Source organism: Perca flavescens, chromosome 18 (assembly GCF_004354835.1).
Source record: "Perca flavescens isolate YP-PL-M2 chromosome 18, PFLA_1.0, whole genome shotgun sequence".
Classification (NCBI taxonomy): Eukaryota; Metazoa; Chordata; class Actinopteri; order Perciformes; family Percidae; genus Perca; species Perca flavescens.
In genome coordinates this window covers 10,672,293-10,687,492 of record NC_041348.1, presented here as the reverse complement: position 1 = coordinate 10,687,492, position 15,200 = coordinate 10,672,293, and the positions used below count along the sequence as shown (strand labels likewise).

Genomic DNA, 15,200 nt, shown 5'->3' with positions numbered 1-15,200 from the left:
AGACACACACGTTTCTGGCTATGGAACAAATCTCCAGTGTCTCCAACCTCTGGTCTTAGCTAGCCTGTTTAAATCTGGGCAGTGGGCAGGAGAGACGTGGTAGTGGCAGGCGTTCTCTTCGCTGACTCACACCCAGTCATATCTCATCCAAAACATGCACTAGGTCCATACAGTATATACCAGAACTACTGCTATCTACACATGCAGTGTAGACTTGTTTTAGAGGGAAAAAAGGCCACTGGGCAAGTGATGAAATCTCTGAAGAAAAATACACGGATGTGGCCGGGTTGGATCAGTGGGTAGAGCAGGCACACATATACTTGGGAGGTTTATGCCTGGACGCAGAGGTCCAGGGTTCGAATCCGACCTGTGACAATTTCCTGCATGTCTTCCCCCCTTTCTCACCTACCTGTCCTATCGAATAAAGGCAGAAAAGCCCAAAAAATAATAATAAAAAAAAAAGACTGCAACCGCAATCTGACAGTAATAAATTCATTGTGAGACAGTTACTGTATACCACACACGGGTTTTGCAGAGTGCTGGCATTATCACTTAAAGGTCCCATGGCATGTAAATTTCACTTTGAGGTTTTTCAACATTAATATGCGTTTCCCCCAGCCTGCCTATGGTCCCCCAGTAGCTAGAAATGGCGACAGGTGTAAACCGAGCCCTGGGTATCCTGCTCTGCCTTTGAGAAAATGAAAGCTCAGATGGGCCGATCTGGAAGGTTACCTCCCCTTTCTCTGCTTTGCCCGCCCAGAGAATTTGACCCACCCATGAGAGAGAGAGAGACATCATGGCTTTCAAACGAGCAAAGTGGCAGTTGGTCAAGGCCACACCCCCACCCTCCACCTTCCCCCACCCCTCTCTCCTACTCAATAGCTACAGACACAGAAATGGCACATCCTAAGGAAAGCTCATTGTAGGACTGGCTCTAGTAGCTGTAATTCTGCACCAACGCTGAATTTCGGGAAAGAGACTTCAGATACAGCATTAGGGGAAAACTAAGGTGTATATAAAAGCATCTAAAGAGCACCATGTCATGGGACCTTTAATCTACTGAGATGAGCAGTGAAGTAGGTATAAGGAAAATAAATCTCATGAGAATATAATTTCCTGTTTGATATCATTTGGCAGAAAAAAAAATAAGAATCAGTTGTGCTGGGGACAGCCTGGTCAACTTAGATATAATTAGTATTTGCACAGCATAGTTGAGTGTATTGTTGCAAATGCATCATGGTATTACTGTTCATTCATTCATAATGTACATATTCATGCATGGTAGAGATTTGTAAGTCTTAAGTTTATTAATATAGCAACACGTTACTTAGTCTCGCATTGTCAGCCCTTCCTCCACAGTGCTGCAGAGGAGGGTCTACATAGCATTCCGGGATGGGAGAAAAACGTGCTCTGTTTTATTGGCATTTCTTTAAACCAATCACAATCGTCATGGGTGGGGCTAAGCTCAGAGCGGAGCCAAGGTGCCGCTGCAAAATAGCCTCGGGAAGGAACTTGTTTTGGTGGAACGTGTGTAAGTTCAAAAGTTGTTTTACCCATGCAACAGAAAACTCAGATTGGACAAATAGTTTAGCTAGCTGTCTGGATTTACCCTGCAGAGATTTGAGGATCAGTTAACCACAGTCCTCAGAAATCCACCGGAGTTTAAAATTACAACACAAAGAAAGCGGAAGGGAAACTGACATCCGACCGAAAAAGAGGGATATCAGGCGGAATTTCTGGCGGCACCAGAGCAATCCCGGAAGTGGAACGTTGTGTATATAGACTAAATGTTACTATATTTTTATAGTAACATGTAATATTATTTGGTGACACAATACTACTCACATGAAGAGGGACAGCGAGTGTGCTTACTTGGCTTTTGCTTTGCAATACAAGAGAATTACTGAGCAACCACATTTCTGAGAAGCCATACTTAAAGCACAGCTGATAAAAGCTTAATTTGCACGCCTTCAATTTAAATAACCAGATCTTGTAGCTGTTGTGGCACACACTCTTAGGTCTAATTACTAAAGAGAGTGTAGTGTATCAGTGCTTCTGCCTGCTGTGGAGACAGACTGGGTCTAAAGCCAGAGTGAACCGTTTCTAAAGGGGATTCCAGAGATGAGGCTGTACCATCAGATGGCTGATCTGAATGCTACAATGCTACCACCACTACAGCCAAAACACAGAATGAAATGATGGACAGTTTATTGTCTCTGTGCACAGTCTTGCATCTCCCTGCCCATGTCTAACTACCCCTCTCTCTATGGTCTCACTGTGTCTGTTAACTCTCTTTCTCTCAGTTAATGGAACACAAATTAGACACATTTCCCAGCTTCGTTCACATGAAGCACTAAAAACAAGTTGTTCTTTCTCCGGCAGTTACAGCTCATTAGGAGAAATTCAGTCCAAAATGGCACTAGGGATGGTGGAAAAAAACAAGTCAATTTTCCACAGAAGTTCTCAAAGTTTACACACATTAAAATGCTGTCTCAAACATTTGTAATCATAAACAGACAGGCCAGTGAGCACGGTCTAAAACTAAAACAAAACAATGCATCAGATACAGAGGAACAGGCAGAGACAGACATTTTAACAAGCATCCGTTACAACACAACCCACAGAAACCCTTCAGTAATATGCAGGCAGTTAATTAGTTATTGCTTTTAATGACGGTGTGATTAAATAAAAGTAAAAAGGGAAGTCAGTGTATCACTCTTTTCGGTCGGATGTCCGTTACCTTCCGCTTTCTTTGTGTTGGAATTTTAAGCTCCGGTGGATTTCTATGGTTAACTGCTCCTCAGATCTCTGCAGGGTAAATCCAGACAGCTAGCTAGACTATCTGTCCAATCTGAGTTTAATGTTGCACGACTAAAACTACTTTTGAACGAGCACACGTTCCACCAAAACAAGTTCCTTCCTGAGGCTATTTTGCGGCGGCACGTGGGCTCCATATGGCACTTAGCGCCACCCATGACGATTGTGATTGGTTTAAAGAAATGTCAATAAACCAGAGCACGTTTTTCTCCCATCCCGGAATGCTGTGTGGACTAGCCAGACCCTCCTCCTCAGCGCTGTGGAGGAAGGTCTGGTAAAGGGAGACTATAGTTCACCCGTCCGGGAGGCTCATACGTACTTTGCGCGTTACGAGGCGCATTCACCTGCGAGGTGCGTCTGCCTTGCATACTCTGTGAGTTGGACAGACGATTTAAGCCATCAGTCCAGCAGAGAGGAATGAACTTTAGCAGATAAAAAAATAGCTTAAAATGTTACTTGCTAGTTGTAGTAGCAAATTGGGTTTTCAGCTCTTAAAGCTATAGTTCGTAGTTCCTGTCGACCCCATGAGGAATTCTAAGTAATGACAACAACACTGTTGGCGCGTCCGCTTGACACAAGCCTTCGGTGATCACGCACCACCCCCACCCCTCCTTCACGCAGTTGCTATAGTAGCGTTTATCCTGTCAAATCAAAGAGGACACAGAGGATTAAAAAAAAAAAAAGACATGATTGACTCTTCAGAAGAGGTTATTATCTTGTAACCGTCATGTCCTCTTCGTCTCCAAAGCTGAACGCTGCTGTTGTCCTTTCTCAGCCGTGACGTAAAACATTCGAGCTTCTGCGTGCGAATGTTGCCGGACTACACAGTTTTGTAAACATAGCCATTCTGAGAAATACAGAGAGAGTTTTGTGGAGCCAAAAGTGTTCATCATTTGGCAATGGCTTGAATGTAACAGATGTTCATTAATAGAGATGCACCGATTGACTGGCTTTGGCCAATTTTCACGTGATCCATGACCAGTGACTGCCGGTCAATCTGGCATATGCCGATTTTATGCTGGTCAAATGCTGTAAATAAATAACATTGTAAAGGATACCATACACAGTGTATAGGAATTATATACAAGCTAGCAAATAATAATTAACCCACTATTAATTACAATATCTCAATGCACTGTAACTACTGCATACAATAACAACTACAGCATTTAAATAATGCACATAAAATACAAACGTGAGCAAGGGCGTTCAACAATCGCCATTAAATCGAATTAACAGCCACGTGCAACATAGCTAGCAGATGAAGAACACAAACAACGAAATCACCAGCTAACAATGAACTGACAACATAAGTTATACGACTTATACAGTTCTCAAGGACGCACACACGCGATTTCCACTGGCTAGTTATCCTCCAGACAGCGAGTCTTTTTTCTTTCTCACACTTTTCCGCCGGGTGGCGCGGGTGCCCGCTCTATTCTCCAACATGCACTCTAACAATCACTGCTTATAGATGGCCTTTTGTACAAATGCATTACCTGTTTTCATACAGAAGTTTAGTTTGCTAAATATATCACATTTTTTTAGTTGGATATTGGATGTGAAAAGAAGGAAATTGTTCTTCCATAACATTGCACTTTAGATGTGTGAATGTCCCACACCAGGAGTAGTTTATATAGTTCTATTTTATAGCGATCGATTATCTGTTAAAAAAGATTTCTAGGCAAAATGTAAAATGTTCTATTAAAGAAAAGATATTTGTGTGTGCTGTAAAGTGGTTAGAAAAAATTAAATCGGAATCGGCTAAAATCGGTATTGGCAGGTCAAACTCAATGAAAAATCGGAAATTGCCCTAGAAAATTGTAATCGTGCATCTCTATTCATTAATATAAAATAGTCACGCACCAAAGCTTAAAGCTCTTTAACTAGTTAATAAATAGATTTTATTGTCTTTTACGATGCAACAAAGTATTTTTAAATTACTTTAACATAGTCGATTCAACACAATGTGATTCAATGCGATACAATGTGATTTGATGCAATGCAAAAACAATATGCTAGGCAATTCAATGATTTTGATTTATTTACTAACCAAATCATGAGTTAAAGTGCATTTAAAGTTAAAGTTACATTTTTCTTATCTCTACAGCAGCTCCGTAAGCAAGCATCTCATTTATGCAATTTTTTTTCTTTCCTTTTTTAACACTTGGATCTTTTTACAAATTATTGGCCACATTTCTACATAAAGGCAATGGGTTCTACTAATAATTATGTATGAGTAAATTGGATTTTACTGATGCAAAGATGTTAGAAATTATGCATCTGCGAGTTAATCCCAACTTGTTTCCAGTGCACACTTTTTTTTTTTTTTTTTTTTTTTTTTTTTTTTTTTTTTAAATCGGTACACTCAAACTGTGTATTTTTATGTCAGCGCACTGGTGCAAAATCGGTAAATCTTACCATCCCTACATAAGACCAAAGAACTGGTGGTCAAAAGCATTTTTTAATCAGGTATTAGCTGCTTAAAAAAATAACACATAGCCTGATTAGTCTCACATGATGCTGTGCTGTCATATAGTGTGGCTTTGCATCCTAAGTGTGAATGAAATCAACGTGATGGTGTTTTTCTTATGAAATACTGTCTGTCTACCTCTCTTTTCAGTGTCGAGGGAGTGCAGCAGCTTCTCCTGCTGGTCCAGGCGCTGAAGGAGAGCCGTCTGCTCCGAGTCCCGGGTTTGCCTAAGGGCCTTCAACTGATCCCTGGTCTGCTGGTGCTGCTTCCTTAGGCGCTGTTCTCTTGTGTAGCACTGCCGCACCTCCTCACACAGCCAGCGGATCTTGGTCTGGTTGGTTCAATACATACAATATCAATGGGGTGAAGTAGGATCAGAGTTTCTGCAGGTGAAGTAGGATCAGAGTTTCTGCAGGTTTTACTAGACATTTTTAAGAACATTATGAAGGAAATTTTAGACCTTTATCACAACATCAATTAAGCCCTAAATTCATTTTTTTTTTCCAGTATCGCTAAACTTCCACTTTCCCATAGCTGAAGAATAACATCGGTTTCATGTCTGTGGTACAATCCAAAAGAGACTGGCGCTAATAACATGAGGTCCCATTTGTAGTCGTAATACAGGGAAATTATATTTGGACTTGCCAAATAAAGAACTACAAGACCACGGAATAAAAAAACTGGGCATTAGAGGTAGTGTAGCATGGATGTAGGAAACTTAAGACCTGTTTAAAATTATTAAAGACTTAGAACACATCATATCAGCAAAATTAAGACTTTAGGTCCCAAAATAGAGTTGGTGGGCGGGCTTCTGGCTGCTGGCGAACAGCGGTCTTTCGAATTGTCTTTGGCCGTGACTCTGGAAGACTTGGAGTTAAGCTTTTCTTTGAGAAAAGAACAAAGAATGTGTTCGGAGTTTTGCCAACCGGATATGGCAAAAGTTTAATCTATCAACTAGCTCTGCTACCTTCTTTGTTGCTTTGCCTGGTTGTAGCGCTATCCTACTGCGTGCAGAGGGAATTTGAAAGACAACCGTTTATCCCGCCCCTCGGATTGAGCCCTGCCAATGGTGAGTTCCCAGACCCGACATCTTGATGTGGGTCTGGCTTGTCAGGCTAGGGATCAGAATAGAAGGAAGAGGAAATCCCAGGCTTTTAAGACAAAGGCCTTAGTTAGCATGATACTCTGCATTTCAGACCCATTGTGATAAAAATAATTTTCCTCACGCAACCACGCATACAGTACTGTGCTACAATTGGTTTTCTGCAATAGGTCTGCAATGTAAGCAATGCAAATGAACGTAATTAAGTCACCAAAACTGTCTGATATAAGAATACCACGAGGGAATTCCATTTTAAGCAGAATGCTTTCATTAAAAAAAGAAAAAAACATCTTAATCCTCTCTATTTAAAAATGTTTTGCTTCACTACAGTCTAAGCTGCAAGTTTACAATTCACTTGAAATCCCATTTGAAAACAAAACAGTCATTTTATGTTAAACAGCACAGTTAGCTCATGTTCAGATACTGTAAGCGCACAGCCAAAATAAGTGTGATAATAGTTCAGAGAAAATACAGTGGCCCAGTTAAAGCAGTGCTGAGCATGCAGTCAATGAAACAGGGAATGTAAATGAATTGACAATGTTTCATACATATGATTGTTGCAAAATGATTTGTTAAATGGGTACTAACTGTGCCTGTGAATCAAACTTAGATTTTCGCAACATAAAAACTGCTAAGTAGGGAGCCAATTATCGCGGTCTTCTCTAGTGTTTTTATTCTTGTAAATGCACAGTGCTCTGAGAGCAATTGGAGATATACATTATGTATCACGCATCACCGCCACAGCCATAATTACATGTTTCGTTGGTACATTAAATCATTGCAATACTAAATGGGAACCGATTTGTCTTTGAAAGAAGCCAAGCGCCAACTATTACTGCAAAAGACAAGACAACTGCAAGAAGGCAACACAATAAAAAAATAAACTGAATCTCATGATTTCATCAATTACAAGAGCCTCACTAAAGCGGAACATTGTGTTAACCGTGATGCTGGCTTAGAGGAATGAAAGCCAGGGAAATGGTGTACTAGGACTGAACTTCTAAGGGCAGTGCACTTGTCCTTGTCCTTCCCTGAACTTCAGTTTCATTATGATCACTGCTGGCTCTCACCACACATCAGTGCTCAGCTGTGGAAACAGGTTTCCTCAAAAATAAATCATCTTTTTGGCCACGGTAAACGTTGGTTTTAACAGGAAAAAAATACAACCATGTGTGTGGCTGGTACAATAAATTTGCAAGGACCACATTCCACCAAATGTATATATTCTATGTTATCATCTTTCTAAGCCTGGGGATGGGCATGATGTTTCTCGATTATATAATTGATTATTTAGACAAATCCCTTGGAAGGAAGGCAGCATATACAGCTGCATGTAATAATTATACCTTTGTCTCAGCCAGCCAGCGGTGGGGGTCTTTCACTAATCCAGGTTTCTGGGAGATGGCCTGTTAAAACAGAACAGAGATTATGTGAGCTGCCTTTGTTAGCATGCATTACAAAACATTCTGTTCTTTAAAAAGAACTACAATGGAAAGGAGCGCAAGTCTAAGATATTCTGTAGTTAGGATACTTTGAATCTACAAACCCCATTCCAATGAAGTTGGGATGTTGTGTAAAACGTAAATAAAAACAGAATACAATGATTTGCAAATCCTTTTCAACCTATATTCAATTAAATACACTACAAAGACAAGATATTTAATGTTTAAACTGATAAATGTTTGTTTTTTTTGCTGCAAATATTCATTCATTTTGAATTTGATGCCTGCAACACATTCCAAAAAAGCTGGGACAGGGGCATGTTTACCACTGTGTTACATCACCTTTCCTTTTAACACTCAATAAGCGTTTGGGAACTGAGGACAGTAATTGTTGAAGCTTTGTAGATGGAATTATTTCCCATTCTTACTTGAAGTACAACTTCAGTTGCTCAACAGTCCGGTGTTCGTTGTTGTATTTTGCGCGTCATAATGAGCCACACATTTTCAATGGGGACAGGTCTGGACTGCAGACTTGCTACGAAGCCACGCTGTTGTAACAAATGCAGAATGTGGCTTGGCATTGTCTTGCTGAATTAGGAAGGGACGTCCCTGAAAAAGAGGTTGCTTGGATGCAAGCATATGCTGCTCCAAACTGTGTATGTACCTTTCAGCATTAAAGTGCTCATATTATGAAAAAAAAAAATAAAATCACTTTTTCTGGGATTTGGGGTGTTATTTTGGGTCGCTGGCTTCCACATGCACACAAACATCCATGCTGTTTTGAGTGAGATACGGGTTCTGAATGTGTCCTGCCTTCAGTCTCTGCAGGGTTTTCTATGTCATTAGCTGAAACAAAGGGGCTAACCGTAGCATGCTAGTGCTAGCATGCTAGCTCGTTCTCAATGGCAAAACACTGCTACAACACACACGAGTTAATCTACATAATCTACAAAAGAATTTACACGTCCCTGTTCTGCAGCTTTTCCACGCAAAGTTGGAAGTGCGCCCTCGTTTAGAAGAAGTCTCCCAGCTAATCTTGCAGCAGTGAGATCTCTCACTCTGAAGCTAAAACAGAGACCTGAACACAGGGTGAAAAGAGGAGCTGCAACTGCAGCTGTGCAGTACAACAAAAATATTGTGTTTTTTGAAAATTAAAACACCAATACCACTAAACCACCAACTATTCTGGTACAATCTCAAAATACAATTATGAACCTGAAAATGAGCAAAATATGGGCGCTTTAATGGTGCCTTCACAGATGTACAAGTTACCCACGCCATGGGCACTAACACACCCCCATACCATCACAGATGCTGGCTTTTGAACTATTGTGCTGATAACAATCTGGACTGTCCTTTTCCTCTTTGGCCCTGAGGACATGACGTCTATAATTTCCAAAAAAAAAAAACAATTTGAAATGTGGATTCGTCAGACCACAGCACACTTTTCCACTTTGTGTCAGTCCATCTCAGATGAGCTTGGGCTCAGAGAAGCCGGCTGTGTTTTTGGGTGTTTGCGATACTTGGCTTTCGCTTTGCATGGTAGAGTTTTAACTTGCACTTGCACTTGCACTTGTAGTTGTAGCGACGAACTGTTTTAACTGACAATGGTTTTCCGAAGTGTTCCTGAGCCCAAGTGGTAATATCCTTTACATAATGATGTTGGTTTTTAATGCACTGCTGCCTGAGGGATAGAAGGTCACTGGCATTCAATGTTGGTTTTCGGCCGTGCCGCTTTTGTGCAGAGATTTCTCCAGATTCTGAATCTTTTGATGATATTATGGACTGTAGATGATGAAATCCCTAAATTCCTTGCAATTGTATGTTGAGAAATGTTCAAGCAGTTGTTCACAAAGTGGTGAACCTTGCTTGTGAACGACTGAGCCTTTTGAGGATGCTCCTTTTAAACCCGATCATGACCAATTAACCTGTTAGCATTGCTCAACTTTCCCAGTCTTTTGTTGCCCCTCTCCCAGCTTTTTTTGGAAGGTGTTGCAGGCATCAAATTCAAAATGAGTGAATGTTTGCCACAAAACAATAGTTTACCAGTTTGCACATTAAATATATTGTCTTTGTAGTGTATTCAATTGAATATAGGTTGAAAAGGACTTGCAAATCATTGTATTCTGTTTTTATTTGTCTTACACAACGTCCCAACTTCACTGGAATTGGGGTTTGTAAATAGACCAAAAAATATATGAAGACACATTGGATGAGTTATGCAAAAAGAAAAAGCAGAAATAGTGATTATACATGTGAATGGACAAACAGCAGGATGCAAATGAGAAGAACAGCCTCTTGTCAAACCCTTAACTTTTGTTTGGGAACGGCTTCTGCCAGCATAAATTGCCGTGCGTGTATGTTTAACAGCCTATGACACTACACTTGTGCATGCACACACACCTACACACAGAGGTTTTGTGTGTGTGTGTGTCATAAATATGAGCTTAGGGAGAATGTTCCATCCTTCCCAGACAAGCTTGTCAGCATCAGCAATACAAACTGACTGTCCGCCAACTCCTAATGACTGCTGACAAACACAAACACACACACACACACACACACACACACACACACACACACACACAGTCACATAACTAGATGGCACTCCGTTGAGAGCACGCCTCCGCCAACACTATGCAACTGATATATGTGCCAGCTTCACATGTGGAACTTTCAGCAAAAGGTTAACAATTACCTATATGCTTTATTACCTGCTTGTTTCACTTGGAACAATAGATATGGCTGTTCTAATTGTACTTTTCATCATTCTAGTTTATTATCGTAACCCCATGTACACAATCTGGTCTCTGTCTGTTCAGGGGTAATTAGGTTTGCACTTAAACCACTGCACCAGGTTTTAGAAAAAAACAGGCATAGCCCGTCATTGTTTGAAGATAGTGTAGCTACAGAAACAAAACAAGGAGAAAGAGAGGGGGATGGCAACAAAGGACATTGCGGTTATGCTACATGTCTGAACCAATAGGCCTCCAGGTAACCCTAATGTGGCAGTTTTATCCATTTCTCTGATTTGGCCAGTAATGGACCTTCTTTCCTAAATTTACTGATGGCTCAAACAAGACTAAACAGGGATTCAAAAAGAAGCAATGCATTATAACAAAGAAAGGGGCTGCGTTGGTGGGGCTGTGCTGCATCAGGTACCAATGAGACATGAAATAGGTCCCAGGAAGTCCAGTTTGAGTAAGAGACCCATGAATCTGAAGGCCTACCAAGAGGCCAAATTTGTGATACTGACACAGGATTTTACAACTCACAAAAGTTATCAGCACCGCTAATCTTTCAGCGTGACAATCGCAAGGTAAACCGTGGAAATACTCATGTTACAAAGCATTATTTGATTGGCCACCACAGTGTTCTGTTGGAATACATCATGTCTGCTTCACCTGGCAAAAGGTGAGCCAGCTTGAAATTATTTGCCAGACGACCCTGCACACGTTTTTTTTCTGACAAAGCTCTAAAATCATAGCCTGGCTCCGCCCTCCTACGTACTTCTGCTCAATTTACATTTTCCTGTATTTTCCAGTACTCCGTCTGGGTTTGCGGTATATTCTTGGGTTTTCTCCAGCCAAATATTTGGCGGTCCAATCAGCAAACAGAGGTAGTGTCTGAGAATGATGACGTTGAGGACATGGGCTAGAAAGATGAGAGCGAAGCCATTCGGTCCATTGTGGCAAGGCTGCTGAATATCCAGAAGTTAAAGCCCGAGCAAGAACAATATTTGCTGAGTTGTGTTGGTGGCTATGATGTTGTGGCCCTCCTCCCCACGGGGTTCGTTAAAAGTTTGATTTTCCAGCTCGCTCCGTTACGGGTGAAGGAGTTGGCTAAGGCTAACGCTAGTGATGTTAATGCTAAATATAAGACGATAGTTGTTGTTCGTCTCCCCTCTTGTTGCACATGCGCATGACATACGTCACGACCAAACGTTAGCGATTGGTTATGGCAGATCCAGAGTGGCTCTGGCCAGATCCAATTATTTTAAACTTCAACAGAGTACCCACCTTCAAGGAATTTAACACTTGTCAATGGAGAGTGGCCAGACTCTCTGGACAAATGAAATATACAAGAGTCTGGTAGGAACAGGCTACTAAAGTCAATCTACTCCAGCCACAATAGCAGCTCTCTGAGGTTGTACTGTTAGCTACATGCTAACATCAGCATGCTAACATGTTTACAAAAATAATGCAAACATGGTGATGTTAGGCAGATATGATGTTTAACATCATCTTAGTTTAACCTACTATTATGGTAACATTAGCACTGAGCACAAAGTAACACTGATAATGATAGAATGACAATAGTTTTGCAGGTAACGTATCGGAACAAATAAAAGGTCAGGGGATCACCAACGTTATTACAATTCATCCTGACGGAAACACGAACGTGTGTACAAAGTTTCATGACAATCCATCCAATAGTTATCGATACATTACAAATGTCAACCTCATGGTGGCACTACAGGAAAATCCCGCTATCACCAAAGTCCAGGGTACCCCCTGGATTCTTAAAAGGATGAAATAGGATGAAATTTGATGGCAACTTCACTGCTATGTAATAAAAATAAGTGTGGATTTTAGGCCCGGGAAAAAAATAAGTTACCATGGAACGTTACCTGAATTAAATGAAGCATTTTATTATAATACTCAACAATCATATTTAATTTACAATAGCATTGTAAGGTGTTTTTATACTGTAGTTACATAAGATAATAAAATATTTGTTGCATGAAGAGCTCTTATGCTATGAAACTAAAAAATACAAAATAAATAGAAGGATAAAAAGGTGTGCCTTATGAGGTGATACAATTAGTTCCACCTTGGGTAGATATATAATGTACGTATATGCCAATGTAAATACCAATTGTTATGATTAGCTTTGGAGCGAGTACTGACTCTAGAGTCATAGTGAAAGAAACAAAATGTTTCCCCTGTGTTTTCTGACCAAGGTGGGAAATCTGTAGCAGGAAAAGTTAACTCTCTCCTTGATTTCAAGTCTACAGAGAAGGAGAACCAGGAAACGAGTCTGGGGAAATGCAACGCTACCAAGCCACGGCCGAGCGACGTGCATCGCTGCAACGTGTACATTTTTCGAGAGGTGCCCGTCAGGCTTCGGTGTAGGGTCCGGCATAGACGCAGAGGAGTCTGCGGGGGGTACGCCGTCAATTCGATAAAAAGGCCTTTATACACAACTCTCTCTCCATTGCTAGCTGATCATAAAGTAAAAACTTGTTTTGAACAATTTCTTTTGTCATCTGCAGATTGATTTTAAGTCTGGGGAGAGAAAAAAATCCATTTAAAATCAGATTTTCTTTGAAAAAAATCTGGGATTTTATTTTTAGGCCATATCACCCAGCCCTACCTGTACTGTCTTATAACACAAATGTAAAAAAAGTCACACCAAATGGAGTAAATTTCAAAGTCACACACAAAGCATTTATTTATGATGTTACGGTATGCATTTAATCCTACAAAAGGAAAATAAATACTTTAAAACCTTTGTAAACAAAATTTCATACTTTGTAATTTAAGTAAATTTAAGACTTTTAAGGCCTTATTTTTAGAATATTAAATTTAAGACTTTTTTGTTTTGTTTTTGAAGCTTGAAAAGCTATGAATTACATATCCTACATGGCTTCAATAGAAACATTTATTTGACGCATCGTGATATCAAATTGAATCGCTGACATGATAATCTTAATCGAATCGGGAGATCAGTGAAGATTCACACCTCTACTGCATTCCTACAAAGAGACAGAGCAGAACCATAACTCCCATCCTGCTATGGGTAAAAACAAAAGACAGAAGTCATAAACACAAATTATCATGTACAAATTCACACACAGCTACGAACAAAGTCAACAAAAAAAGTACAACTGTATCCCCCCCTCCCACACCCCCAAGTACACCCTTGTGGCAAAGTGTTTACGCATGATCAACAGACAAGGAACGCACACAGCAGGATATTTTGGACCCTTTCAGTCCCGTGCCTTGGCAAACAACATCGTCACTGCAGAGGTGTCAAGCTACTTTTTCAAGCTGCCATTCAAATCCAGATCCAAGCAAAACGAATTTCCCAAGTTGTTGCCACGGCAGCTCAAAGTACGGCAATGGAGTACTGCTGTGCAGAGGTCCCCGTCTCAGGGTGCGTACAACCGCATGGCAGAGTGCGGTACTGTGTGGGAGGATAAAACATGCCTCTCATTCGCTTTACTCTTCCCCGAACCATCAAAGGCAGCTCTGCGCGGTGGCAGACAAAAAGGAGGTGAAACTGATGGAAAGTGAACAAGTAGGCTGGGAGTTGAAAGTGCTGTCTGTGGGGTTGAAGAGAAAGAAACGCCACCATATTTTTTCAGCAGCATCGCCGTGGAATCCAAGTATCTGCCACTGCTAATTTAAATGTGCGACTGTGTGGTTTATGTGTCTCTTTCAGAATGCGACGAAATCTGTGACTGTGTGTCTTTGGTCACGGTTTGTTTGTTTCACCTGCCGCTGAGAAAACGGTAAAGATGGCAAAGTTTAGAGAGAAGCAAAAGGCACAGATGCAAAACACGAAGCAAGTGGAAAGGAGATTACCAGTGTGGCATTTCTCTTCATTAAACAGCTTAAAGTGAAGGGAAACAGGGGGGAAAAAAAATGTCCCAGGCTGGATTCAAACAGAATTTCGCATTTACTTGAGCCAGCTGAGCCCTAAGGAAAAGATGACGTGGACAGGAAGAAGGTCACAAGTGTGAGCGACAGCAAGGGACAGGAATCGAAAATTGTATTACATTGTATGTATTGTGATTTTTTTTTGCGACAATTATTAAAATTGATTCTTTTCCCTAGAATCAATATTTTTTACCAGTGGTTGACCTAAATATTTTTTGTGTACCGCTGACGGTGACCACATCATATCCGTTTCCAGCGAAACAGACCAACCGTAGAAAATCTAGGTTGTCTAAGTCAGGCATGAAAACGGGTTAGGGGTGAAAAAGGTGGGGGGTTGGGGGGCATGATCACCCAGAAGAAAGTTTTAAATATTCCACATTTTAAAGCAGGGGTCGGCAACCTTAGGCAGGACCTTAACCAATGGCACGCTGGCAATATGTGTGCAAGAGAGTTATTGATGTGTTGAAATCATGGTTGAAATGCTGAAGCACTCTCTCATCCGCATGCCGAATTACAACGTTCACAGTTGCACGACCGGTTATTTACGGTAGTTTGATTGACTCATATCTCTGACTGGGAACAATACAAAGAGGATTACCAACGGCCGCTGGGGCAGATGAACTAACGCTAGTCTTGTTACTGTAAGGAGGCTACATTAAAACCTTTGTGAGTTAAAAGCCAATACGTATCAATGCACTCAC

The 15,200-nt window shown here is 40.8% G+C and overlaps 1 protein-coding gene across 1 annotated transcript in view; it reads right to left on the bottom strand.

The window, feature by feature from the left end:
• The window catches only part of cep128 (centrosomal protein 128), a 64,659-nt gene that overhangs the window by 15,256 nt on the left and 34,203 nt on the right, over positions 1–15,200 (bottom strand). Inside the window, exons 18-19 of the mRNA XM_028604609.1 lie at positions 7,739–7,798; positions 5,429–5,621 (exon numbers count right to left, since the gene is read on the bottom strand). Of these exons, the coding sequence (XP_028460410.1) occupies positions 5,429–5,621; positions 7,739–7,798 (253 nt within the window). The remainder of the gene's footprint in view (positions 1–5,428; positions 5,622–7,738; positions 7,799–15,200) is intronic.